At 28.3% G+C, this 17,486-nt stretch overlaps 1 protein-coding gene across 1 annotated transcript in view; it reads right to left on the bottom strand.

The window, feature by feature from the left end:
* Positions 1-2,481: 2,481 nt before the first annotated feature.
* LOC142331931 (ATP-dependent RNA helicase DDX54-like) overlaps positions 2,482-17,486 on the bottom strand; it is a 33,112-nt gene continuing 18,107 nt past the window's right edge. Inside the window, exon 3 of the mRNA XM_075377984.1 lies at positions 2,482-3,309. Coding sequence (XP_075234099.1) covers positions 3,064-3,309 — 246 coding nt within the window. The 3' untranslated portion in view covers positions 2,482-3,063. The remainder of the gene's footprint in view (positions 3,310-17,486) is intronic.

Genomic DNA, 17,486 nt, shown 5'->3' with positions numbered 1-17,486 from the left:
ATGGGTGGCACCTGAGCTATAACATAGCTATAACTATAATGATTTTGCTGAGCATCTGCATCACATTTTCGCACTTTCTTGCCACCTCCTCAACGTGTCTAGTAAAGGACCAGTGCTTGTCCAACCACACGCCTAATTATTTTACTCTAATAGTAGCAGCACACTATACAGTTAATAATAGCTGTGTTGATTATCTTATACTTTATATAGTTTCTGGTGAGATTCACCTTTTTGCCACATATTTGACTGATCAAATATCCTGTCCATTTGTTGAAAGTGCAATTTGATTTAAGTTCACACTCGCTCACCATTTCTTTTTACTGCATAGAGTATTTTTTAAAATAATATAACCTTATTTTGATAATATAAACATTAATAATATAAAGAAATTTTGGCAAATTTTGGAAACACATAGCATTGTGTAGTAGGATTGCATGTTCATTTAGAACTGTTTTCTTTGTTCATTTCACCTAATTATTCATGATTATTAGTTGTATATTTTAAAAATATAATAATAAAAGGGTTGTTCTTGTTTTTAACCTGTCAGTGTTTCTGGTAATGTTATTTATTCAGAATTATAACATCTACACTGCCAACAGTAATATGTAAACTTAATTTAAAAATTTCATCACTTTTAAAAACTATTTACATTGTTACTATATAAAGAATTATCTGTTATTTGTATTTAAAGATTAATATTTTTTTTTTTCTTCAGTTATTGACTGGTTTAATGCAGCTCTCCAAGAGTCCCTACCTAGTGCTAGTCGTTTCATTTTGGTATACCCCCTACATCTTTCATCCCTAACAATTTGATTTACGTATTCCAAACATTGCCTGCCTGTACAACTATTCCCTTCTTCCTGTCCTTCCAATATTAAAGCAACTATTCCAGGATGCCTTAATATGTAGCCTGTAAGTCTGTCTCTTCTTTTAACTATAGTTTTCCAAATGCTTCTTTCTTCATCGATTTGACGCAACACCACTTCACTTGTCACTTTAGCCACCCATCTGATTTTAACATTCTCCTATAGCACCACATTTCAAAAACTTCTAATCTTTTTTTCTCATGTCCTCCGATCTTTATATGAAGTTTCACTTCTATATAAAACTATGCTCCAAACATACTTTCAAAAATGTTTTCCTGATGTTTAAATTAATTTTTAATGTAAACAAATTATATTTCTGAATGAAGGCTTGTTTCGCTTGTGATATTCGGCATTTTATATCGCTGCTGCTTCATCCATCTTTAGTAATTCTACTTCCAAAATAACAAAATTCTTCTACCTCCGTAATCTTTTCTCTCGCTATTTTTATATTCAGTGGTTCATCTACATTAGTTCTACTAGATTTCATTACTTTCTTTTTGTTCTTATTTATTCTCATGCGATAGTTCTTGTGTAGGACTTCATCTATGCTGTTCATTGTTTGTTCTAAATCCTTTTTTACTCTCAGCTAGAATTACTATATCAGCAAATCGTAGCATCTTTATCTTTTCACCTTGTACTGTTACTCCAAATCTAAATTGTTCTTTAACATCATAAACTGTTAGTTCTATGTAAACATTAAAATGTAACATAGTTACTTTCTTATGTTCTTCAACTATTGCTGTTGTTGTTTGGTTCCTGTAAATGTTAGCAATTGTTCATCTATCTCTGTACTTGAACCCTAATTTTTTTAAAATGCTGAACATTTTATTCCAGTCTACGTTATCGAATGCCTTTTCTAGGTCTATAAATGCCAAGTATGTCGGTTTGTTTTTCTTTAATCTTCCTTTTACTATTAATCTGAGGCCTAAAATTGCTTCCCTTTTTCCTATACTTTTCCTGAAACCAAATTGGACTTCTGGTAATACTTCTTCCAGTCTCCTTTCAATTCTTCTGTACAGAATTCTAGTTAAGAGTTTTGAGGCATGACTTGTTAAGCTAATTTTTCTGTATTCTTCACATTTATCTGTTCTTGCGTTCTTTGGTATCATGACTATAACACTTTTTGAAGTCGGATGGAACTTCTCCTTTTTTGTAAATATTACACACCAGTTTGTATAATGTATCTATCTCTTCCTCACGTACACTGCACAGTAATTCTGCAGGTATTCCGTTCAAAGATTAATTAGACATCTATAAATATAAAATATATTTGTTGGAAAAGACCATTCTTCAGAAATTTCTACTTAATTATTAATCAATGACATATTGATTAGGTTAAATGTGTAAAGTATTATTAATATTTATATGAAAAGTTATAATCATTTAAGAAAAAAATTTTGTTTACTTTTCTGTGAAACTGCTTTTCTTATTAGTTTGCCATGTTTTTGGATCAGTTTTTCTTACTTGCATGGTTAAATTGAATGTTACTATACCTGTTAAAAGTTACAGCACAGTAATAAAATATTAATAGAATGTATATGGGTTGTAAAAATAAGTTTAAAAGTCAACATGACCAATATGGAACAAATTTTATATTTCTAAACAAATTTATCAAGTTGTTTTTTAAGCACAGTAATAATTACATCTTACTAAAATAAAGAAAATTATAAAAGATATTCTTTTAATTAAACATAACATTTTCCTGTAACATATTTCTCTTACTTTAAACAAATTTTTAATGTGAATAATTTTTAATTTAACTTTTTTTGATTCAAAAGTTGCTTCTATTATTGATTTTATGCTGTCAGTAGTTTTCATAAACTTATGTTCATATTAGTTGATTAGTAATTAAACATCCAGTACATGTTGGTTTTTGCCTTGTGGAACCGTTTCTTATGCTTCTTAAATTGATTTTTTTCAAGAAAACCTTTTTTACATTTTGCGCAAAAATATGGTATTTTGTTATCATATGCTTTTTGAGATCATTAGCTTTCTTAAATGGCTTTTTACATACTTTACAACTCTGCCAGAGTTCTTTATGCATTGAAATATGATGAGTTAGTATTCTGTGTTTTGTAAATTCTTTGCCACAAAGACTACAAGCAAAAGATTGTTTAGTTTTGTCGTGTGCAGCTTCATGTTGATTTAAATGTTTCTGTATAGCAACAGAATGTTTCTGTATAGTTTCTGGTATACCTTACCGCACTGCTGACATAAATATTTTTTTTTGGAGGTATCCAAATGGACAGCTTTTAAAGTGCTCTGAAAACTTTCGAGATGTATAAAGAGCTATCTTACATGGTGTACAACTGTAGACAGTAGGCTTTTTCTTTTGATGAATTCTTTGCATATGGCGTTTTAGAGGAATCTTATAGCGAAAATGCTGCCGACAAATTCTGCAAAAGTATAATTGGTTGGATGCATTAATATCATCACTGGATTCCTAAAACAATAAAAAATAATAATAAATTATAGATCATTAATAAACCAGTAAATTGATAAAGTTAACTTAACGAATAATAAAACATGTATTTGTTAATATAACTGCTGATGTAAAGTTAGATATAATTTTTAAAAAAAATTTCCCTATTTTAAGTAACTTATCTCACTGATGATTGATTGATTTCCTGTAACATGCAAATACTGAAAACAAGGTTACTTGTCAAGTTTAATAACATGAGAATAGGTTCTTAATTTCCAATGTGTGAAGTTAATCATTAATAACAGTTCTCATTTTAATTGGTTTTTCAATGATTCTTTTAAATGAAAATTTTAAACAATATGTTTATAAAAACAATTATGATTATGTTTAGCATTATGATTATAAAAACTAAGTAATTCTGCATTTACTTGTAATTTCATCATAATTCTTAGATTAGTCATTTTAAATGGAGGCATTTAAATATAAATGAACTGGAAATAATGAATATGCTGTATACATTTTACAAACAGGGTATTTCCTCTGTGATATTATTAGTATTTTTCTGTTAGAGAAGGTGGTGTGAAAGGTTGATGTAGTATTATGTCATACTATGTAATGGAGTAATATTTAATTGGATAATTTGCCGGTATAAAATCATAACGAATAAGAAAAACTAGTATGCATAAATGTACCAAAACACATATGTCACTGACAACATAAAGTTGTTCCTTTTATAAAAATACTAATCAAACTGTTGACAATCGTTATTTATGTCAAGAGTAAAAAAAAAAAATAGTGCTTTCCTTTCCATGTGAATAGCTTGCAGTTTAAGGACTGGCTGCAAAAGTTATATTTTGCTGCTAATTGAGAAGCTGATGATTCAGAAATGTAACAAGCAACAGATAAACTCACTGAATGAAAAATATGTGCAGCTGTCTTCTACGTATTAGGAAAGTACTGAAATATGAAAAGTACCTCATATGAATCAATCATTCAGTCTATAATGATAATTATTATTCATGAAAATGTGTTTGGCACATTAAAAAGATAGTTGAATAAAAATAAACTTACCTTTTCATCCTCCTTCTTCTCACTTTCAAATTCTTCTTCCCAGTCATTATCACACTATTACTATTGCCCTCTTCCTTTTCTACATCAGTATCATTTATTTTAGGTGGCTTCTGTTTTTCATAATTTTCAAATGTTTCACATTTAATGCCATTTTTAACTTTACGTTTTACATCTAGATTGTCTGATTCCTGAAATTAAGCATATTATACCGATTAAAGACCTGTACAAAATAATTTTTACTTTGTTTTATTATCAGAGGTGTAAAATATATAAAACAATGTTGGGTCATATAATTTAAACAAATCCTTAATTTTTTCTTCTTTTTACTTCAACTTTGATTACTTTCTTTTTACCCTTTCATAGAATGATGTAAAATATGTTAAGCAAGTTATTTAGATAATTATATAATTGGTTATCTGATTTTACAGCAAAATATATCAAATTAAAAAAAGAAATGTATCTAGTTGATGTTATTATTTATGAAATGGCAGACATCTCACCTAAAAACCATATTTTTTCCAAACTTTATTCAGCATTACTGGTTGTACTAAATTTTTGCTACATTAGTGAAGAAAGCAAGACAACTTATTAAAATCACACGTGATTATATTTTGTTTTTGTGAATAATAATTTAAAGTTTTAATAATTTATAAGGTATCAAACTTTTAAGTTGTGGATAGATAAGTGCTGATGGTTATATATATATATATTAAAAAAAAAAGTTTCTAGATCAAGAACTAATGTACTAGCTCATTTTATTACATAATGTGTAATAATTTAAATTTGCTTAAATTGAACCTGAAATTGATTCCTGGTGCTGAACAATTACAAATTTACATTGAATTTAATTTTTTATTCACTTGATTACTAGTTTTTCAGCCCTGAGTTCCTGAGGTCTGATGAAAAATGGATGGTGGTCTATTTGTACATAAAGAAAAGTGAAAAATGAAGAAATCATATTACTAGAGAATTAAAGATAAAGTAGTGATAATGGAATCGGTGATATTTTGCTTACAACTCTATTAACATAGAATAAAAAATGTAACCATCAGTTTTTTTTCTTTCTGAGTAGTAAGAACTACTCACAACTGGTAAATCTATTAAAAAATCTGGTGTGAACACCACATGACTTCCTTGTACACCTATTGAATTACATATACACATTTTTTGCTGCACTTATTTCATTTAAAAATAAGATAAAATATTCCAATTCTTTAATAAAGTGGACAGTTACACAATTGCTGAAATATTAGTTTTGTTAACATCAAATATTTATACGATTATTAATTCAACTATCTTACATGAAATATTAGGATAGAGTAAAAGTCCCTTTATTATTCGTATTACTAGATCAGTATGATTCGTATCTTCGTGAGTTGCTGATTAACAAACTTTTCAGATTTCTTGTGTGTCGTATAAATAAAAGTTAATAATAATTAAATTATTCCGTTTAGCGAACTCCTGTATACCGGTTCCAAATTGTTCATTTTGACCTTACAGTGTAAAATTTCAGTTTTTATTTTTAGGTTCGGTCAACTAAACGCCCAGGGGGTTTATGTAGTCCAGGTTGAGTTAAGTGAAGTTATGCAACCCCAGTTCGAAGCTGGTTTAAAGTCACCCACGTTTGCCAGTCCAGGTCATGTCCTGGAGGTGTTGGAGCTCTGTTTGGGAACCATGGAGGGGGCTCGATAGATGTAGAGTTCAAAAATCCCTTTCTCGATTTTGGGTGTCGGGGATGATGACCGACTTTCTCTTGTGAATGAAAGTTGAAATGATGTTATTCTGATGACAGATAACATTCTGAGTAAGACCAATAGTTGGGGAATATATAACCCTAGGATTAGTGATCAGATACTTATTCCTCAACAAGCTGGGTTTAGACCGGGCAAAAACTCTACAGGTCAAGTTTTAAAGCTGACAGAGCATATTGAACAGGGCTTTTAGGAGAAACTCATCACAGGCGTTGCATACGTCGACTTATCGGCGGCTTACGATACAGTAAACCACAGACTGCTTCTACAAAAAATACTTATATCAACAGGGGATCACCAACTAACTAAAATAGTAGAATCATTACTACCAAACAGGCGTTTTTATGTTAGCTTCGAAGGAAAGAAAAGTCGCTGGAGAAACCATAGGAATGGACTGCCTCAGGGCGGTGTGCTATCACCCTTACTTTTCAACCTGTATACCAACGATCAACCTATCTTCCCCGAGGCCGAGCATTTCCTGTATGCGGACGACCTTGCCTTGGCTGTTCAAGATCGAACTTTTCCAGAAGTTGAGAAGAGACTTACTGCAGCCCTAAACGGTTTAACTGAGTATTATTAAACAAAATCCTTAAAACCAAATCCAGTGAAAACAATTGTATGCGCGTACCATCTGAAAACCAGGGAAGCAATAAGACGATTGAATGTTATATGGAACGATCAGCAGCTGGAACACTCAGAAGCGCCAAAGTACCTTGGAGTTATATTAGACAGATCACTTACGCATAGGGCTCACTGTTAAAGCACAATGTTGAAAGTAAATACGAGGAACAATCTCCTGAGGAAACTACGAAGCAGTAAATGGGGTGCTAAGACAACCGTCCTGTCGACGACAGCTAGAGCTTTGTGCTATTCAACAGGCGAATATGCATGTCCTGTGTGGAACAGATCAACACACACCAAAAAGGTTGATATAGCGCTGAACGAGACCAGTCGTTTAATAACGGGATGTATGAACCTGGAATACGTCGAGCTGAAGCCGAGTACATTGATCGGTTCAGACAATCTTTCGATACACGACATACAATGTACAAGATGGAGCGACCACCCCCTCCGAGACTGAAATCGAGAAAGGGATTTTTGAACTCTACATCTATCGAGCCCCCTCCATGGTTCCCAAACAGAGCTCCAACACCTCCAGGACATGACCTGGACTGGCAAACGTGGGTGACTTTAAACCAGCTTCGAACTGGGGTTGCATAACTTCACTTAACTCAACCTGGACTACATAAACACCCTGGGCGTTTAGTTGACCGAACCTAAAAATAAAAACTGAAATTTTACACTGTAAGGTCAAAATGAACAATTTGAAACCAGTATACAGGAGTTCGCTAAACGGAATAATTTAATTATTATTAACTTTTATTTATACGACACACAAGAAATCTGAAAAGTTTGTTAATCAGCAACTCACGAAGATACGAATCATACTGATCTAGTAATACGAATAATAAAGGGACTTTTACTCTATCCTAATATTTCATGTAACATAGTTGAATTACTAATCGTATAAATATTTGATGTTAACAAAACTAATATTTCAGCAATTGTGTAACTGTCCACTTTATTAAAGAATTGGAATATTTTATCTTATTTTTAAATGAAATAAGCGCAGCAAAAAATGTGTATATGTAATTTAATAGGTGTACAAGGAAGTCATGTGGTGTTCACACCAGATTTTTTAACAGATTTACCAGTTGTGAGTAGTTCTTACTACTCAGAAAGAAAAAAACTGATGGTTACATTTTTTATTCTGTTAACAGAGTTGTAAGCAAAATATCACCGATTCCATTATCACTACTTTATCTTTAATTCTCTTGTAATATGATTTCTTCATTTTTCACTTTTCTTTATGTACAAATAGACCACCATCCATTTTTCATCAGACCTCAGGAACTCAGGGCTGAAAAACTAGTAATCAAGTGAATAAAAAATTAAATTCAATGTAAATTTGTAATTGTTCAGCACCAGGAATCAATTTCAGGTTCAATTTAAGCAAATTTAAATTATTACACATTATGTAATAAAATGAGCTAGTACATTAGTTCTTGATCTAGAAACTTTTTTTTTGTTATATATATATATATATATAACCATCAGCACTTATCTATCCACAACTTAAAAGTTTGATACCTTATAAATTATTAAAACTTTAAATTATTATTCACATAAACAAAATATAATCACGTGTGATTTTAATAAGTTGTCTTGCTTTCTTCACTAATGTAGCAAAAATTTAGTATAACCAGTTACCGAAGTAATGCTGAATAAAGTTTTGAAAAAAAAAGGTTTTTAGGTGAGATGTCTGCCATTTCATAAATAATAACATCAACTAGATACATTTTTTTTTTTAATTTGATATATTTTGCTGTAAAATCAGATAACCAATTATATAATTATCTAAATAACTTGCTTAACATATTTTACATCATTCTATGAAAGGGTAAAAAGAAAGTAATCAAAGTTGAAGTAAAAAGAAGAAAAAATTAAGGATTTGTTTAAATTATATGACCCAACATTGTTTTATATATTTTACACCTCTGATAATAAAACAAAGTAAAAATTATTTTGTACAGGTCTTTAATCGATATAATATGCTTAATTTCAGGAATCAGACAATCTAGATGTAAAACGTAAAGTTAAAAATGGCATTAAATGTGAAACATTTGAAAATTATGAAAAACAGAAGCCACCTAAAATAAATGATACTGATGTAGAAAAGGAAGAGGGCAATAGTAATAGTGTGATAATGACTGGGAAGAAGAATTTGAAAGTGAGAAGAAGGAGGATGAAAAGGTAGTTTATTTTTATTCAACTATCTTTTTAATGTGCCAAACACATTTTCATGAATAATAATTATCATTATAGACTGAATGATTGATTCATATTTCAGTACTTTCCTAATACGTAGAAGACAGCTGCACATATTTTTCATTCAATAAACCATCATCCTCAAACACTAAATGTCTGATGGTATATCAAATTGGAATTTTGTTTATATTTATATATATGTAATTATTTTGTAATATATTTAATTTTATTTCATCTTAATTAATCTTTAATATTCCTAAATTTGTTAATATCAGAAATAGAATGATTATTGTTCATTAAATGGTTCACCAAATTAGATAAGCCTAATTTATTATTTTTATAATTTCTATAGCGTTCAAAAAGCCTAGTTTTAAAGGATCTATTTGTTTTTCCTATTTAAAAATTATTAAAATCTGTGAATTTAATTTTATAAATTACACAAATATTGTTTATTTTATTATGTGTTATTAGGTTTGTATGTTGGTCTAAATATTTTTTTATTGTAAGTTTTACTTATGTTTTCAATATTATTATTTATGTATAAATACTTTATGAATATGTTTTCACTTGTTTGTATCTTATTTTGTTATTATGTATTTTGATATTTGTTTTTTATAAATGTTATTAATTAAAGTATTACATCCATTTTCAAGAGGTATATGTTTTATGAAGTTTATTTCATTATTTAACTTATCTTCATTATTATATGTCCATTTGATTGCTCTGTTAATTTTATGAGACCAAGGGTGCTTTGATTTTTACTTCCTTGTACGAAGTAAAGGAAGTATTGTGATCGCGAAAAATTTCAGTTTTTAGATTTCAACAGTTTAAATTTTTTCATATGTAAAAACTTGTTAATTTAAAATTTTTTTTTAAATTTAATTTAACTGAATAAAAGTTTAAATACTTAAAAAGATTTTAGGCTTAAATTTTAAATAAAATAAATAAATTATTGATAAGTTATTATCTTTTATGATGTTTGTAATGCAATTTGAGATGAATATATGAACATGTAATGTAGCTGATGATGCGAGTAAATCTCGAAAGCATTTATAGTGGAATAAGGTGTCATCGTACTTTATTTATTCTGTACTTTGGTTAATCTAATAAAATAAAATAAATATATTTGTATATAGTACAGAGGAGTATGATTCTTAAAAGAATTTACTTTAAAAAAAGAATTATATATACATATATATATTAATGGCAAGTGTAAAATTTTATATTATTTTATTTTATATTAAGAAAATGTTTGAAAGTAGTTGAAATCCTTTAATAATGTCTAAAAATAGAACAAAGTAGATTAATATAATACTGTGTAATAGAATTATGTTTCTTACCTAATATTTAAATTAATGTTCATCTGTTTCCTTGTTCAGTCAAAACATTAGGTTTGCTGCTACTCTAAAGTCACACGTAATTGTTATAAATTACTGGTAGAAAGTACGATATTACTTTGTATATCTGTATACAAAACATGTACTCATGTTCACATTATTATTATTACAGTAATATTTAATTAAAATAATTATTTGTTTTAAAGCACGTCTGGTACATAATTTTAGTCTGTAAATAGCAGTAACATTTAAAAATATATATAATTTCTGTTACAAAACAGTCACAGAAAATAGTTATTATGGAAAAAATCTAGTAATTTCAAGTTTTATTGTCAGGAATTTTTAAAAGCACAGTTTTCTATCGGAAAAAAATGTTAAATTTTTTTTATCGATATAAAATGTGTGTTTTGACATTTCATAGTCAATTTTATTTGTGCAATAATTTTTTTTTATGTAACTAATTTAACCATGTATTTTAAGAAGTTTAAAAAAATTCTTAGTATTTTTCAATGATAATGAGTATTTTAATGATACTTTTATTTTTCTGAGGCATCAGCTACTACAGTTATTAACCAAAACTACTATTAAGCTCATTAACAAAATATTCTAACAAATTTTCTGTACTCTGTGGGAACCATTTTATTATGTATAGTTTGAACTATTGTCGTATTAAAATTTTTTTTTTCCATGGCGAGAGGGAAAATCTCTGCCAGCTGCCGTCAGGCCCACACTGACGGCAGTGCGGGGCTCTCATCCGCTAAAAAACCTCCCCTCTTATCATGCAGGGTCCGGATCAAAGCCATGGTATGTACAGCCTCTTAATGATCACCTAGGCACTCTACTATCTGAATCCAGATGACCAGTAGGCGTCCCCAGGTCCCCCAATTATATTGTTGGCCCCCTCCACACCATGATCAATTTATTCAAATCCAGCTTGCATCTCTTTTGTAATAACCTGAATTACATATAATTATTCTCACTCCTTTTTAATCTAAACTCATTTATTACTACAATTCTATCGCATAAATTTATATATTTAATTCAATTCAATAATTATATGTGGTATATAATGATTAAAACGTAATATAATTATACATACAGTAAAAGCACCTGTAATGAAAAGTAGACTCTTTATGGAGTCTTTATTAGACTTCTTTTTAGTGTACATAAAAAAGAATGTTGTCTAGATAAACAGTTTCATTTTCAACTTTATAAATCATTAAAAATCTATCACCAAAACTTTTTTGAAGACATTTTATATTTGTCACATATTATAAACTGAATAATCTAAAAATAAAGTTCATAGATTAAATTAAATAACAGAGTGGAAAAAACAAACTGTAACCACTTTAGGAGTTTGAGAATCTACTTAGTGGAAAGAGAGAACAAATGCTTATTTATGAGTTATCAATCTGAGGGTTATGGAGAATAAAGAAGACATGTGATTTCTGATGTTATATATATACATGTTTAAACAATATACAGTATTATTATTAAACTACATATTATTAGTATACAGAATATTATTAGTTGTGGTACAGAATGTATCACAAAGTTCTCCTGGGACTTTCATAACCTATTCTACTTCTGAAAATAATTGAAAAAGTTCATATAAACATTGTCCTAAAGTACTTCCTTTGTGAATTACAGTTAGTAAAAGATTTTGCTTGGATTTTAGCTTCCCAATGAAATGAGATCATACTGAAATTTTTAGAATGTTAATTAAGGGGCAGAATTAGTAATTTCTTATGATTTTTTACCTGAAAAATAGAATAAAATATATTCAGAACTGTACTTGCAGTAGGTTTTAAGACATCTGTGGTGAAAATCAACAAATTAGGGTAAAACGGTCCTGTTTTTTATGTTTGACGTAAAATAACTTTGTTAAAATGAGTAATAAACATGTAAAACTTTTAAATAAAAGTTATAGAGAATTTAATACTGAACAAAATGGTGTAAGTCAATTTAATAAGAAAAAGAAAAGTTAGAAAAAATCAAATTTAATAGTACATTTTTAATAGTACATTTGTCAGAAAAGTACTTATTTAATAATCAGAACATGGACTGCACAAATTATGCAGTTTGACAATTTTGTGCCCATTTTCAATTCCTTCAATATTTGTGAATTAAAAATAATTAATAATTTCAATTTTTAGTAAAACAAGTAAAAAATTTTAAATTGTTTAATTTTGCACTTGAACAATTTCAGCTGATTTGAAGTAATAAATTTTAGTTTTGTTCATAATAAGAGACTTAATTTTTCATCTAATAAAACAAATGTTTATGTAACTATTAATGATTAAAAAGCTACATGGCCGCCATTTTATAATTTCAAAGTTATTCTTTATTATTTTTTTTATTTCTTTCATTTTTACAGAATTAATAATTAATGGAGTAATCCTAATACTAATTATAGTATTACTTAACTTGTTTTTTAATACAATTAAATATTTATTACTTAACTTAACTCAATTATACTTAATTTATATTATTTGTAAAAGATGAAAGATTAGGTGTCCACAAGGGTCTTCCTCGTTTTGTGGCACCATCCCTTTTCTAAAGTAAACAGTTTTACCTTATATAGGAGGATTAGTTTTGGTTCAATTCATTATTTACTCTGGTGGAAACTTATCTTTTCTGTGCAGTTAAGTATAGAGAAGATCAATCGTAGTCAAATATTTGTTTACTAATAAACCTTTCATCCGTGCTACCCGCTAAGTTATATATGTAAAAAATCTATTACTATATAAAGACCAATAGTATAAAGCATTATAATTAATTATATATGTAATCATAAATCTTGTAATTACATGGAACATACTTTCAGTGTCATCAATATTCAATATTAATTAGCCATCGTATTAGTAGCTTTAAGAAAGTGTTTAGGCTCCTACTGGTCTTTATATGATTAGGAAGTAAGTTATACAATCTAGGAGCAGTACTTGTTTTATTTAACCCACTGGGTTGGTCTAGTGGTTAACGCGTCTTCCTAATCAGCTGATTTGGAAGTCGAGAGTTACAGCGTTCAAGTCCTAGTAAAGCCAGTTATTTTTACATGGATTTGAATGCTAGATCGTGGATGCCGGTGTTCTTTGGTGGTTGGGTTTCAATTAACCACACATCTCAGGAATGGTCGAACTGAGAATGTACAAAGACTACACTTCATTTACACTCATACATATCATCCTCATTCATCCTCTGAAGTATTATCTAAACGGTAGTTACTGGAGGCTAAACAGGAAAAAGAAAGTACTTGTTTTATTTGCTCTGGGGACATATACATTCCTTTAAATATCCATTAAAATATCTCAATACATTTTTAAGATATGGATTTATGTTGAAAAATCACAAAAAGGTAGACAGAAAGAAAATTAAGTAAGATAATCTGTTTGTCCATATGAACGTTTTTGTAAATTTTCATGTCCTGATCAGTTCTGCATGTTTTTTTAATACCTCCCAGAACACTCCCTTCATGTAAGAATAAATGTTTATACATGAAATAAAAAGTAAAACAAATACATGAAGATTTTAAATAGATACAGAACACAAATTTAGAAAATATTAATGAAAATAAATTTAGCCCAATTTTTTGTACGCTTCAATGACATATATAATTTGAGTTGATTAACTAAAACCTAGTATTAAAATTATTTTGGATTCATAGGTTCTATAAAAGAAAATCTTTCAATTTTAAATAAATTGGCGGAAAGATATTTAAAACAGACCAGCAATTTATTAAAAAATGGAGACTGAAGCATAATAAGGCATTATTATTTATTTTTAATGATAATGATTTCATCATGATGATTATATTGTTTGTAATATATGTTTTAAATAATGTTTTTACATATTAATTTTATATGTTCTAAAATTTTGTAATTAACACTTTTAAAATTGCTACTTTATTATATCCTAAAATATTAATTGGAAGATATTGATGAATTATTTTAGGTTTGATGCAAATATTGTATTTTTCTTGCTATAATATTAAGCCATCTTTTTATTTATTTTTTATTTTTTTTGGATGTTCAAGGATTAATTATGCATTGCAACATTGGTCGCATAATGACAGTTAGCAAAATGTTTTTGGTATAGTTTATTTTACTAATTAATAGTAAAAATGATTACCTGATATATAAATAATAATTAAAGAAAATTTAAGATATCCTTAACTAAAAAGAAAAATAAAAATTTCAATGACATTTAAGGTGTTTAGAGAGGATAAAAAGTTTAATTGTTAATTAAATATTGTGAAACTGACATTTAGTAGGCTTGAGACAAATTACTTTACTTTTGGAATAGGTTCTTAATTATTAAACATTTAATGTTGTAAAATGTTAAGTACAATTAGGCTAATAAATATGTAAAATTTAATAATAAATAAATTTTATAGACTAATAATTTGGTTAACTAATAAACAGCTCATTTGGGACATTAAGCACTGAAATGTAAGATTTGACTCAAAAGATAAAATTAAATATTCTAAACACGAATCAAATGCAATAAATATGACTTCAAAACATAGCTTTATCAATATAACTGAATCAGTTAAATAAATTGCTTCATGAAATTAGAAAAAAAATTAAGTATCTTTTTTTCAATAGATGTATGATACTTTATATCTAAATATTTGTGAAACACTTTTACATTGTTTAATGTTCTGCTTCATAATTTACAATGAAGTGAAATTCAGAATTAAAACTGTATAATGCCAGATTACTGTAAAATGATATTGACAGTTTGTCACGTTTATGTGGTTAATTTACTATAAGATAACATTTAAAACAAACCCACAAGAGACTACGCCAGTACAATGTAAATGTTTCATCAAAAACTTATTTTGATAACATTACTATGTTTGGAGAATCTCTCAGAAAAAAATTTGCTTATAATCCCCAGAATTGAAAAAAATTTGTATGAATTATGTGTTTTACACAATTTTTTGTAAAAATTATAGGCCTTTGAAACTGCAAGTCCAAAGAAAGGGAGAAGTAACTCGTTTTCTGGTGGCTTCCTGTAATTTACTCAATAATGCATTACTCAAATGTAAAATAATACATTCATAATAAACTAATGTAAAAAAACTTTTGCATACATTATATTATATTTATTACATTACATTATATTTTTCCTAATTGTGATGATGATTAAAAGTTACAACTAAAACTTAAGTTCAGTTATTTGTTAGCCAGACTTAAAATTTTATTTTGAAGTTGTGATCTTTTAACTAAATTCATTAAAGATCAAACCGGATAAAATTTGGAAAAAAATTGTTATCCACAAAAGTATAGTTATTTCAGCCATTTAAACATACAGTGGCAAATAAACTGTTTGAGATGTTTTTTATTCTTTGAAATGAGTGAATAATTTTTTTTCTCCAGAGGAAATGATCTTGGCACTTACCCATATGAAACACGTTCAAGTGACCAGTTTGCGAAGGCCAATTGGTAGAGAAGAAAATTAAGGGTCTCTGTGGTAAGTAAAAATATTGTTTATGAAATACAATTGCAAAAAAATTTATTTATTTTTTCTTTATTTTTATAAAAAAAATTGATTCCAATTCGCATTTTTCAGAAAAACCTGTAAGAAAACTAGTTTTCCTAAACTACAAAAATTATTTTTTAATATTTATCTGATTATAGAATAGTGACTTTAACCTTTACAAAAGATTGTCTCCAATGAGATTTTCAAGGGCATTATGTTATCTATAAAAAAAAGTGACAGTAATAGTTTTCGTAATTACACCAGAGTTTGCCTATTTATTAACATTATGACACGTATATCATCTGATTCATACAAACAAGGCCACTTTAACAAAAAACCAGTTTGTCAGTTGGGTTTGTCACTTAATGCATTGTTGTAATAATTTTTTTTTTTAAGTAAAATGTTATTAAACGTATTAATTGGTTAATTTAATCTATTAATTGATTTTATTATATTTTTTGCAAAACCAAACTTACCAATCTTTTAAATAATATAAGGTTTGTTTGATTTGATAAGCATTCAAAGTAAAAATAAATCAAATGTACAACCAACTTAGTAAAGTGTCAACAAATAAGGTCCAAACAAGTAGATTACTAATTCTTTCTTTTAAGAATATTTATTTAAAATTTTTTATATGGGATCTTTACTGTGTTCATTATTAGTACAGCCAATGTAATGAACACCATTATTGTTAGAGAAAGCATCTATTAGTGGCATTTATTCCTTTGATGATTTATGTATGTATCACTAGAAGAATTGTAATGTAAAACAACAAATTTATATATTTTTTTACTGATGTATTTTCACAAAAACTAGTAATTTAGTTTAACAATAGATTTAAATATTTTTAAGAACTTAATTTCCAATCACAATATCATTAATAATAAAGGCAAACAAATTTCAAATCTTATTATTCAATATAACCTTTCTTTAAATAACGTTTTCAAACACTATCCAAGAACTTCCCTCCTGGTTATAAGCCCGTATTTGAAACCAAATATTAACACATAGCAGTTAACAAGCCCTAACTTCGTTTTAAAATCTTTGCTGCCGAAAGTAATCATTCAAGAGTAACTGCCAAACTCTTACAGAATGCATTTCGAGCATTAAATGGGGATTGCTTTGCACAGAATAACTCTGGCAAATATGGAAAAATTTAGAGAGCTAGGTTGGAGACTTTCCTCCGACTAAGTCTGAGAATTTTTTATTTGTGTAGACATATAGCAATACAATGCTGATTTGTATCTCTAGAAAAAGGCTTGATACCTGAGGTCAGTCAACCTTCAATCTCTTTGAAAGTAGACTGAAGTGAAAAAGAGGTGGTTAGTCAACCTTTCAACACAATTTCCTCCAGCAACAAATACAGTATATTCAAGTATTGATAATCAATCACTTACAGCTTAATAGCCTTACCAAGATGTTTATGTCAGTTCTTCCACTGACAGTTCTTTCTTGACGTAGTGGAGTTAAAAGTTCATTAACTCCTTCAAAAATTTGGAATTATTCAAAATATGTGAGAATATTGATATTTCTTCTCAAGAACTAAGAGAAAACTCACTATCTTCATTTCTTTTTTTTAACACGCTGCTGTTGTGGTATCCTGGTGTATCAAATTATCAGGTACTACACAGTCAGTACACCTACTTACTGCACTTAAGATTATTGTAGGACATCCTGGCACACAGGTGCCGAGAATGACAAAGCTAGTCCAATACAGTTTCCTTCT

This window comes from Lycorma delicatula, chromosome 11 (genome assembly GCF_047948215.1).
Source record: "Lycorma delicatula isolate Av1 chromosome 11, ASM4794821v1, whole genome shotgun sequence".
Classification (NCBI taxonomy): domain Eukaryota; kingdom Metazoa; phylum Arthropoda; class Insecta; order Hemiptera; family Fulgoridae; genus Lycorma; species Lycorma delicatula.
The sequence above is the reverse complement of the archived record's forward strand: the minus strand, read 5'-3'. Positions and strand labels throughout refer to the sequence as shown.